We start from the raw sequence: 12,588 nt of genomic DNA, 5'->3' as shown, positions 1-12,588 counted from the left end.
TATGTCATGCACCAGTATTGCCTGACTGTATGAATTAAGCTGCTCCACTGTATCCTCAGGTTTCAGCAGACCAACAGGATAAAGGACTATCCATGAGTTAATTGCTCTCAAGTGACGACACCAGAGTAAAACTGACATATCAGACTGGCTCAGATATTAATTTAATATTATTAAAATATATGCTTATGTGATTGTCCTGCTTGAATTGTATTTTGGTTGTAGTCTACTCTCATTATAAACTCAATTAGTTTGTCAGTTTATTTTTAAGAGTAAGGTTGGGTGTGAGGCTAAGTTACTGCTAATGCACCAGAAACCAACAGACCAATGGACCAATCTGCCCTAGCTTTTCATTTCAAAGCTAAGCCAATTGTGTGCCTTATCATTAGGTTGGGTTTGAAGCATTAGGATTGTAGTACTAGGGTGCTGTACCATGTTAGCCATTATGAATGTAGAGAAAAGCCAAGCAAAATGACACCTTTTATTGGATAACTAAAAAGATTACAATTGCCTGAAAAAGGGGCCTGAGTTGCTTCGAAAGCTTGCATATTGTAATCTTTTTAAGTTAGCCAATAAAAGGTGTCATTTTGCTTGGCTTTTCTCTACAAGCATTAGGATTGAAATTTTATTTTATAATTTGTGTCAGCACTTCAAACAAGACATATGTAGAACTGTCACTTGGCTTGAAATGCGACTTGATTTTAGTTGCTATACTTGTAAACACATTACATTCAGAGGATGAATATGAAATCTGTTTTCTTATTTTGGTTCGAAGTTTAAGAGCGAAATAGAGGACACCTCAATCATTTGTGAGTGGGTGAGTCATTAAAGCATGCTGAAAAGACTGGAAAAAACTTGAAACTAAGTACAGAGATTTGAATCTTGTAATATAATTTTGAATATTCAAACATGATCTGGTTGTAATAGCAGCCGCAGGAAATAAGAATCCTTTAATAAACCAATCAAACTAGTATTTAGGCTGTTAGTGTGTAACAAGCTGGCACAAGCTTCCTGTGCTGCCAGTGAAAACCAATTGCCTTTGTAGTCATCAATTAAGTCTTTCCAACAATCAGCACTTTTTCCTCATTATTGTACTTCCATCTAGTCCTTCCATACTTAATGATAAACCTGTTAGCTACCTCAAATGCTGCCATATTTATATTTCATAATATACTATGCTAATATCACATAACAATTTATTATTATTATTTTTTTAAGCATTTGAACTTAGGGATTGATTACTCATTTTGAATGGATTATTTTCCTAATACAAGTACTGCACGGTAGTATTAGTGTTCCTCTAATTTGGTCTGATTTTTAAATAAATATATAGAGCCTGACTAATGATTGTACTGTACCATTTACCATTAATGTCATGCCAGATAGAAAAGGCAAACAGTTTTGAATATCCATCCATCCATTTTCCAACCCGCTGAATCCGAACACAGGGTCACGGGGGTCTGCTGGAGCCAATCCCAGCCAACACAGGGCACAAGGCAGGGCACCAATCCCAGGCAGGGTGCCAACCCACCGCAGGACACACACAAACACACCCACACACCAAGCACACACTAGGGCCAATTTAGAATCGCCAATCCACCTAACCTGCATGTCTTTGGACCGTGGGAGGAAACCGGAGCGCCCGGAGGAAACCCACGCAGACACGGGGAGAACATGCAAACTCCACGCAGGGAGGACCTGGGAAGCGAGTTTCATTGCATACTGGTATAATGCATTTCTAAATGCTTTTCAGACGTAAGATAATTTTTATTTATTTTTTTTTAAACAAAAAACAAATGTCTTACTGATTAAATTAATTAACACAGATGCAAATCTTATCCATCAAAATGCTTGCCAAAGATACGCTATTTAAATACGTTTGACTGCAGATGTTCACCAACAAAGTTCAGCTTTGTTCTTTTAAAGTGGTTGGCTCACTTAGTACTCACAGTTCATATACAAGTCCATACATAAGACACTAATACACCAACACAAAGTCACATTGATCATTTCCTGTTGCATGCAAGTTGTGTGTTTTATATTTAAATGTGTATGGTATGTTCTTAGCATGCTAAAAGAACTGTTTTCTCAAAATCCATACCAGAAGAGTAATTTAATTCGGCATGCCAGATCAACTAGAATATCTCCCACTAGCAGCGCCAGAAACAGAGGCAACCTAACTTGAATTAATATTCTATTACAATCAACATAGAATTCAAAATAAAGAGGCTACTAAAATGTTAAGAATCAATTATAAAAGTTTAATTCATTTTAAACTTTAATTTTAAATACTGTAAATGTTGATAAGAATTTGAAACATCTTAAAAAGTGATAAAAGTTTAGATGTTGGGAGTTTTAAGAAGAAACGGGGTAAAAATATGTATTCAGCTAATACAGTAAGAAGTACAGTAGATGGCATATTAATACACCATACTGTACTTAAACCTGAGTAAATTTAAGACTGCCAGTTAACGTAACCAAGTATTGTTCTGCAAACTGTTTATATTAAGTTTTAATAATTTTGCTCAAACGAACCAGGATTAACTGAATTTATGGGAATTTCAGGCATTGCAGCATCCTTTTGTATTGTACTAGAAATTTATGCATTTGTTCCCAGCTTGTCTTCAATTACTTTATTACCTAAACACATATTACAGAACCTGTTTGGATTAATTTATAACCTGCAAACAGATGGATGCCATAGAACTAGGAATTACCAAATTAGTTTACAGCTTTGGAAAGGAAGGAACGCAGAGGAACTTAAAGGATCAACCACTTTGATCAGAGTCATTTGTCTTCAGAAAAGGATGGCCAATCAAATTCATTATGTGCAATGCCACATGTCGTGAAACCTCGTGTGCATTTTAACATAAATATTGCTCATCTGATGAACCAAAGAAGAGGGGAAAAAGAGGAGAACAGAAAAGGAAGAAAACCAATGACAGAAGGGTGATGTCTGATCAAGACAGGCAAGATCATATGATTTAGATGAATCGTAATTATGAATAACGCTTATCGCTAAACCAAAAGCCTCCCAGAATATAAACTCCTTGCAATGCCTGATCTTCAGTAAGCTTTTCTAAGACTGCTTTAGGTCCAGACTTTGCTATCTACTATGTTTTATATTATATGTAGTTTTATTTGATATCGTTATACATTAATAAATATCATATTGCTTTTAATACTTTTTCTTTTATCTAGAGTGATCGAAATAATAAATGGGTATCAAGTGTGATTTTGATGCTCTTCTTATTCACAGGGTTTATCAAGGCTATTGAAGTCACTCCTCAATAATTAGAACAACTGTGGTAAAAGCAAGACATAGTCGTGTTAATAAGTAGCATATAACCAAAATAGTTGAGCTTTTCTATGTGTTACGATGACACCTGCATGTTTGTTAGAGCTGGCTATAGAAAATTCCTATATCAAGAATCTTATGCAGAATATTGCAGAGTGACTGGCAATTGGCACAACTCGAGACTTTGCCTGGATAGGATTGCTTTGTGTGTGCGTCTGTGTGTGTGCTTGTAAATCTTCAAGAGCAAGAGTAGGTGAATCCAATAAACGTTCCTGGTAAGTCTCATATATTTTACAATGATCCAAGTATACTTTGGTAATGTATGAGGAAAACCCAGATGACATTGACAGAATGTTACAGATGCCATACACACTACTACCGGGTGCAAGATATGAAACTAGGATGCCATATCCATGAAGAAACAGCGCTATCCTCTAGATATGTAAAAATCAAAAACAGCAAATGCCTTGAAAGATGGAAAAAGGTCTGGTGTGTCTTCTACTTTTTCCAAACATTTCTTATTCAGCTCTGTCAAGAAAAAGATGCTATGGTTTGGAAAGTATGCTGAGATATTGACTTGAAAGAGAGGATGGTTAGCTACACATAATGAGATTAAGTGATGGAGATTTTCATTGTTTTCAAAAGTGTTTTAACGGGGGTTTATTAATGACTAGTCAGTACCATAAAATGCCACAGAATCCTCACCCTGAAATTTCCAAAGGGTTTTTGGTTTGTGTCCCTATTTTGAAATCTGAGCTTTTTCGTGACCCCAACTATTTGAAATATTGACATTCGTTTCCTATTCAGCACATTTTTAAATGGATATTTACGGTATTATATTACAGAACATTTAACTTGCATCAAAATATATTATGTTGGCACGAAAAAACCATGTAAAATACTTAAAATGTCTGTTAAACACAGGAGGTATAGCTGAGAGAACACACCTCATCTTATCAGTTACATCTAGCCTGGACCTGTACTTTGATTTCAGGCAAACCAGAGCACTAAATCCAGCTTCGCAGAAATATGTGCTTGAAAAGGGAAGAAGACGTTTTAAAGCACACAGTGAAACTTCAGGGTAATCTGCTTTAGTTCCAAACCAGAATTCCTCCACTAAAAGACACAAGAATGCAGTACAGTGGAACTTAGGGTAACAAACATCTCAGACCACGTGCAGATCATGTTACGACCAAAATGTTTGCCAAACTTTTGCATCTGCTCACGAACACAAACTCAGGCGACGAACAAGCCAGTTTCCCTTCCGGTTCGTACGTGACAATGACTTCCACACGTGTTCAGTCTCTCCCTGCGCAGCGAGCGAGAGCGAGAGCGAGAGCGAGAGCGAGAGAGAGAGAGAGAGAGAGAGAGAGAGAGAGAGAGAGAGAGAGAGAGAGAGAGAGAGAGAGGGAGCAAGCGTGAGACAGAGAGGGCTGGCCTTGTAAGGCCGAGAAGGCAGTTAAAGAATGCACCGGGCTTGTTTTTAAAGAGACTGATTCCAGCATTGTTGTAACCTCGTTGTATTTAATGAAGACTTTTTTTCTATTGGATTTTAACCTCCATTTCACTTCTGTTTACAGCGATCGGTTCGTAGCGTGCATTGTTGCAATGTTACTTTTCTTGGTTGTTTATTAAATTATGGATTTTTCAAATGTTCATGTTTTTCCCTGTGCTTAAAACTCATTAAAAAAAAAGTGTTTACAGCGAGCGGTTCGTAAGGCTATAGCGTGAATTCTTACAATGTTTCTTTTCTCTGTTAAAGGTTTTCTCAGTGTTATTCAATGTTTTTACATTTAGTTTACTATTACACTGTGCATTCTATGGTATAATTAACTACTTTTGTGCTTAAAAATCTTTAAAAAAATATATTTGCATACAGTTCGTATGGTCTGGAACGGATTAATTGTATTTACATACAATCCTATGGGGGAAATTACTTCGGGTCACGACCAAATTGGGTTACGACCAGAGTTTTGGAACGAATTACGGTCGTGACCTGAGGTTCCATTGTATATGCAAGTATTTGCAAGACAGCTCAATCAGCTGTTCGATGACACTGTCTGGAAGATCCACAGAGCTTGGGTTGCAGTGAAATGGGTCAGTTAGTCAAACTTTAACATGTCCAGTCTTTGAAAGTAAGTTGTGAAGTGCTCCTCCAGGCATTGTAGATGAGACACTGATGAGCCAAACTGTTGTCCGTCAAAAACTTGTACAGCTGTGGAAAAGAGGCATAATTTCCTTTGCAAACATTCTGTCTCCGGAACGCTAGTTTCCTGCATCTGCATGACATGTTTGTTTTGCCCTTGCATACTTATGTTAAGTTTATTAAGATTTTCAAATATGTGTGTTACATATGCAAGAAGGGACATTTTGTTCTGGTCACACAAAAAAGGAACAAATTCGGGGGTTTTTTTTTTACATCTATGAAAAATGCAAATAGTTCATGTCTGAGTTCAAAAAATCTTTGTAGCATTCATCCTCTTGACAACCACAGTGATAATGTGTAAAAGAGCAAATTGGAAAAGTGTGCGTACAGTGGATGTGGTTTGATATAATTGACCATTGCAGCTACCTGGTGTTAAACATCCGCAAGAGACCCTGCTTAGTTCCTTTGGTACAAGTTGCTTAGAGTGGATCATGAATTGCATCCATATTGCAAAAGGGGCCACACGTCCATGATTAGTGAACACAGTATCCCACCATCCTATCCCATGGAATTCCTTGATCCTGAAAAATAAAAGCTTTTAAGACAGCAAAAATATCCTGTGCCGTCTCATGCTCAGGAAGTTGAATACACTATAAAATATCCTCACAAAATGCAATGTTGTGCATGTAATGAACAAAAGTCAAAATGTCAGTGTTTTTTTCCCTCTGTATTAACGTTCATTTGTAAACCATAGGCTGTGTTCTCATGATTCTTTGCTACTGTCTCAATTCTTCATTTCACTGTATTATTAGACAGGGGTATATTCTTTAATTTTTGTGCTTCATTCTCACCACATCAATTGCCACTGGTAAAGTCAAAGTCTTAGCGATGCTGTGAGGTTTCATAGCCTTAGCTATGTGATAGCTCATTTTAAATGATACTCAGAGATTTCTCACCTGTAGTCATTGCTTTTCTGAATTGCATCCGCTGACTGGCGAACTGGTAGTATTCTCTTTCAAAATATGATTTTGGCATTCCCTAGTTTTCTTTGTGTATAGCTTCAAAGCTCCTTTTAAGTTTATTTAGCTTCATACTTTCCATAGACAGCATGTTATCGCACAACAGGCATTTAGGCCTTTCCTCTTTTTTCTCAATCTATATTGAAAAAAATAAGTCATCATATTTTCATAATCATTTTGAAGCCTGATGTTCAGGATTTGGCAAGCCTAAACTTGATGTGGACAGAGCACCACAGTCAAGAAATCTCTCCATTTTGCTTACTTATTTAACAATCTGGGTAACGCTACAAAATTTACACATAAAAAGATAAGATGGTTCTTATAATATTCGTGTGACACAATGCAAACACCATAGTTTTTAACATTTTAAAGTTTTTAAAGTATATTAAATTTAACATTAATAATGAAGTAACATTAACTAAATTTTATTACATATGCATTTTTAATGTTTTTTTTCTCTAGTTTTAAATATTTTCTCACAACCACATTAGTATATTAGGTGACCCCAAGGTTGGGAAACGCTGCCTTACCCTGTTTCGGCAAAAGTGAAATAATAGCCAATATTTATACTGGTATTAAAATAGGATATGGGGATTAGTACACTGAAGCATCTGAAATAACATGGAACAAGCTAACCCCAGAATACCAAGCAGAACTTGGGAATGAGTTCACCCAGAACCAGCAGCTTTTCAGAGCTCATATATACTAAATAGTTAGAAAAGTATTACTGGTAAGTCCAGTCAAGCAGCACAAGATTATATATATGAGTATATACCGTATATCTTGACAGAAAAATTGTCTATACCTGGTCAGTGATAGAAGTTACAGATTCTACAAATTTATAGAAAAAAAAGAACAAAGTTAAAAAAAAACCAAAAAAAAAACCATGACAATCATTATTAATTGTCTTGTTATCAGTTATCGCAAAATGATACTGTTTGGACGCAGTGTGAGTATGAAAGAAATAGATTCACTTCTATAGCATCTCAGTGCCAAAGGCCTACAACATGACTTTAAATGATAAGTAGGTTCTGACCTCACTGCAGTAATTTTCAATTAATAGCTGTTAGCAAAAGTAGAAGAACATGTTTCCTCAAAGCTTTGTAGTTTATAACCAAAATGCAGTTTCTTTATTTTATAAAAAGCTTGGTGGAACAAGAATGCCATTATAAAACATGATGAAACCATTATTGGTCTCCCATGGAAATGTTGGATCACTCGAACTGTGAGAATTAAATGGCATGAACTCCTTTATTTTTTCCTGACAGTACTAGTTAGCAACTAAGCATTATCTAATTTGGATACGACAGGACCTTTAACTTTAATTAGCTGTATTTATGATTTGAAATCAAAAAAAGGAAATGAAGCTAACATTTATTATATCACAAGAAAGTACAGATGAGGTAAAAATAATCATTTTCTATGAATGCATCCATTTCCAACCTTCTGAAAAGTATAAGAAACACAAACATCAACCTCATCTTAAAGGCAAACACATAATCATTTAAAAACAAATACCTACCTGCTCTCAGTCACCAGCTCTCACAGTAAGAAACAAACAATGATAAACAGTCCTTATATGCTTGTCCACAGAAACATGAACTAAATTCTAACAAATCAGAAAAAACACTGAAACACTAGAAGGAGGAACACAAGTATAGTCATCTAACACCATGAATGAAATGGCAGATAAAAAAAAGCCTTAAACTAACAAAACTCTCTCTACCACACTCTGACAAACCTTATAGTAAACTTAATGCACCACAAAATCAAAATGAACAAAACAAATCTTGTCACAAAATATTTTAAAGGCAACCTCACTATTAACAATAGTGCAGAGGACAAACGAGTGCTACTAAAAATCACTCAGTCAGTATAGTGCTTCAAATGGGGGGAAAAAAAGATTGCTGGTGAATCAAAGAGATAGTGGGGGGCATTACCCAGATGTAGCTTTATCACAAAAGGATGAGCAGAAAAGGACAGAAAGTTCATATTCTCTTGTAGTTTCAATTTTTTTTAAAAATTGGGGACATTAACTTGCTAAAGTCTGGGAAGAGCTTAATTCAGGCTCCTTCATTGAGAATAATACCTCAGGCATCGCATCATAGGCCTCAGTCAGAACTCTCTGTCTAACTGCCCATGTTAAAAGGCAAATAATATGCAGGGTCTTCATGAAACATCCCTGCTTAAAGATTCTATGAGGCCATTTAATTTCTAATTTTGTAACACTTTGCGCTAGAAACCAATATGCCCAAACCTTGGCCTGAACAGAAATCAAGTTACCTTTCTCACTGCCTTTAGCTTGCAGAATTTCTTTATTTTTCTATTAGCCTAAATCATTCTCATCAACCAAGTTTATTTTGAGCACAGTGATGGATTGGTTCAAGGCTCCAATCTGATTTCGGTATTAAGAGATGGAGATGTTAGACTGCAAAAAAGTATTGTTTTGATGTAATACTCGTTATCATTGCCCTAAAATAAGAAAAACAATACCTAAAACATTCACATGTATATACAGTATGAATGTATATTGGTTAAGGTATTTGTGATTTACTACTGGGCCGTAAATACTAATAGTGATGCAAATGACAAAACAGTGTGAACAGACAAACTAAAATCGTTCTGCCTTCAGCTGATATTTAAACATTAAAAAAAACATTGAATTTTAGGAGGTGATAAAACACAACATTTTACATCTTTAATTACTGATATATAGCAGGAGCTATTGATGTATTAATGTATCTTAAACCAAAGAGGACTGTTATTTAGAAACTAAATGAAACAGCTGCCAAACATATAGTCTGTACTTTATAAACTATAAATAATAAATGATTTATTTAATTCATTATTAATTTAGAAATGAATAAAGAACAAAAACAATACCACTAATAAAAAACATATATACGTGAAGGAGTATTAAATAAAAAAATAAACCATATAGGATTTGATTTCAAACGCATACAAACTTTGTTAATCTCTTACCAAAATTAAATACAAAAATCACTCGACAGCTTTTATCAGAAAATACTAAAGAGAGCCTCTGCTACTCACCTTCACTCTCTCTCACTCACTCACTCCCCTGCCTTGTCTGTGCTCAGTTTTTGTTGCTGTACCATTGATATTCTCAGTGCAGAATTACTTTTTGTTTTTACACTGACACAACTGGGCAGCATGGTGGTTTGTTGCATCATTGTTCCTGGAAACTAGGTTAAAATTCCATTCTGGTCACTGTGGAATCTGAGCATTCTTCATTTGTATGTGTGGAGTTTTCACCAAGCATTCTACTTTGACTTCTGCCTCCCAGACTTGTGCATGTTAGGCTAAATGGTGATTCTAAACTGGCCTTGTGTAGGTTGAGTGTAGATATATGTGAGAGCAGATGTATGTCATGTCATGGACTGCCCACCATCTCTGTGGTTAGTTGGGTCTGTTTGGGAAATAACAGATTAATTTGCTTAGATTTTATTCCTAATAGAATTTAGTTGCAGTTACACGTTTAGAAATGAAAAATATTAATTACGCTTTGCAAACAAACCCACATAGCTTTTCCGTAGCTCTGTTTTTTGATAGTTTCATAAGCACTGTAGACATGTAGACTAATAGACATATATCTTAACAATCATTTTCTGCTTTTAACTCAGATTTGAAAGTGCTCTTTCCAAAAATGTGTAGCAACTCGTTTGTGGTGTAGTTTTCTTAGGAGCAGCATAAAGATTCTAGGCTTTACAGGAGTGTTCCTTAGAAATACCATGATTTCTAAAATTGTTCTTGTGAGGTTTGCTTTTGTTGTTGGGTTTGTGATTTTTAATGATTTGCCAGGATCAAAGAACATTCTATTCCCAAGAATAACACGGATGCCTGATTACCATAATAAGGTGTCACTCAAGATAGTTTATGTGCTACTGGAAGATCAAAAAATATTAATATTATGCTAGTTTATTTATTGTCTTTGTGTCTTCAGTGTTCCTAAACCTTCAGTACTTATACTAGAAATAATGTGTTCTTTACAAATCCTACTGGTATATGGAAGCCATGGATAAGTGGACATTTGACTTGATGAGGTGGCTGAAACATAATTACTGAATTGGAAAAATGCAAATATTTAAGAAAATAAACAACAAACTGAAAATGGCAATACACAAGTTCTGAAGGGACTAATAAATACAAAGCTACAAATGACTGATTCCTATGGTTTCCAAAGCCATCTATGCTGGATGAGGAGACTGCTCTGCTCTGTATCTGTATTCATTGTGAGCCAACATCTCTTATAACATTTCCCAAGCAAGTGTGACAAGCATCCAGAATTTCTCTTGCATGGCTTATTCTGTTCATATTCCTTTACTGGGCCAGCCATTTTTAAATTGTTTACTGTTCTTTTAACCAAGAACTGCCCTACCTTGTGTTTGGTCATGGTACTGAAGTGGTTGTTTCTGAAGAAGACACAAAGCTCTCCCTCCTGGACAGTAGATGTCAGCTCACAAAGGCCGTGGTATGTAAGCTGGGTGGCGGTATTACTCAGGAACTGCTCGGCCACAAAGCCTGCAGGTCAGAGGGGAAAGATATGCTTATTACTTAATTGTGGACAGCAGGGAAAAGATTCAACTGCGCTGCGCTGTTACAATGTTCTTCTGCTCCATCTATGTACAATGGTACTCATAAAACACAAGAGTAAATAAAAATAAACCATATGTATACTACACCCTTTGATTTATTTAGTGGCCAATCAATGAACCAGGAAAATTTTATTTTTAAATAAATGATACTTTTTATTGTATGAGAGAAACAAAGTGTAGAAGACAAACTAAAAGTTGAGCACTTACAGGATCTTTACCTAATTGTTTTTTGTTTTTTTTTTAGCTTTATACAATCCACTCAAAGGACCCGTTTATGGAAATTTAATCCTACCTTGTATCAGTGCAGTCAAACATACTATATATACTGAAAAAGAAGCCAAATGACAAGTTCTCAATTTTCTTCATTATAGGAGTGATATGAGCTTTTCAGTTGCTAACACGGTATAGGAACCAATCATTTCCTGGTGATAAAGGTGTTGATTCTCATGAAATTTTCTCTATAATCACTAATGTAATATTTACAATAAAAATACCTTTCAGTACTGTTCAGAAAAAGGACAGATCAGAAAAATACTGCCTGTCATTTACAACAAGTCTGTAAAAAGTAATCTGTGTGCTTCAACAGGGGAGGTACATAGGCCCGTTTATACACATATCAGCAAGAGGGTACCTACTCAAGTGCAGAGGGGTGATTCCTGTCAGAAATCAGTGACTGGTGCCAATAGAAAATTATTCATAAAAAGACAAGTGTTTCTTCAGAGCTCTACTTACCAAACTGTGATAGTTAATTTTTTCTTGCAAGATTCAAAACTTTGCCCACAAATGTTAAGCTGTCAGTAGGCACCTGAATAGTATAATGCTTATGTCTGCTACTACAGGTCAGGTTAATTATGTATCAAATGGGTCCTTTACATTTATTTTATTAATATGTGTAAAATGATTTGTCTTTCTCTATTTTTGTTGAAAATGATATATACAGCATTCAACTGCTTAATTTTGACATATGTCAAGGCCAAAGTTTACATCTGTGTTTTTTATTAAGCAATTTTTTATCTGCTGTGAATTGTGGAAGTTTTTAAATAGAATGTCTGTGCCATTTCAGGCAAACACAGCGGGATCATGCCAAAACTTGTTGGACAGCACCAACAGTAGTTGTTAATTATTCATTGGGATAGTCTTGAATAGTGGCATAATTATTGATAGAGAAGGAACACTTAACCAGTCCACAGCCAGAAATAAAAAGATTAATAGCTTATTCACAGACCTAGCAAATAGGCACGTTGTCACACTGTGTTATATTGGAATGTGTGCTGTTACACTTTTATTTAATAAATTTCCCTTCAGGGGATCTTTAAAATACTGCAGAAAACAGGTGCAGCGAATCTGAAGCAAGAATAATTTTGATTTGCATACAGTTCTGAACCGTCCTTGCAAAGGAAAGATGCTGAAAATGTTTAAAACAAACTAAAATCTCTGAATTTTCCACGTCTGAAGATAAGCAAAACATATAAGCACGGGTTCTAACTAAGTGGTCATTCATTGTGTTGTGAAGAG

At 35.5% G+C, this 12,588-nt stretch overlaps 1 protein-coding gene across 3 annotated transcripts in view; it reads right to left on the bottom strand.

The window, feature by feature from the left end:
- The window catches only part of mindy2 (MINDY lysine 48 deubiquitinase 2), a 63,421-nt gene that overhangs the window by 11,989 nt on the left and 38,844 nt on the right, over positions 1-12,588 (bottom strand). For all 3 annotated transcript variants that reach the window (XM_051920367.1, XM_051920366.1, XM_028822999.2), the window contains exon 6: positions 10,857-10,999. In XM_051920367.1, the coding sequence (XP_051776327.1) occupies positions 10,857-10,999 (143 nt within the window). The remainder of the gene's footprint in view (positions 1-10,856; positions 11,000-12,588) is intronic.

The sequence above is a fragment of the Erpetoichthys calabaricus genome, chromosome 17, assembly GCF_900747795.2.
Source record: "Erpetoichthys calabaricus chromosome 17, fErpCal1.3, whole genome shotgun sequence".
Lineage (NCBI taxonomy): Eukaryota > Metazoa > Chordata > Cladistia > Polypteriformes > Polypteridae > Erpetoichthys > Erpetoichthys calabaricus.
This window is presented reverse-complemented; position numbering and strand designations above follow the sequence as displayed.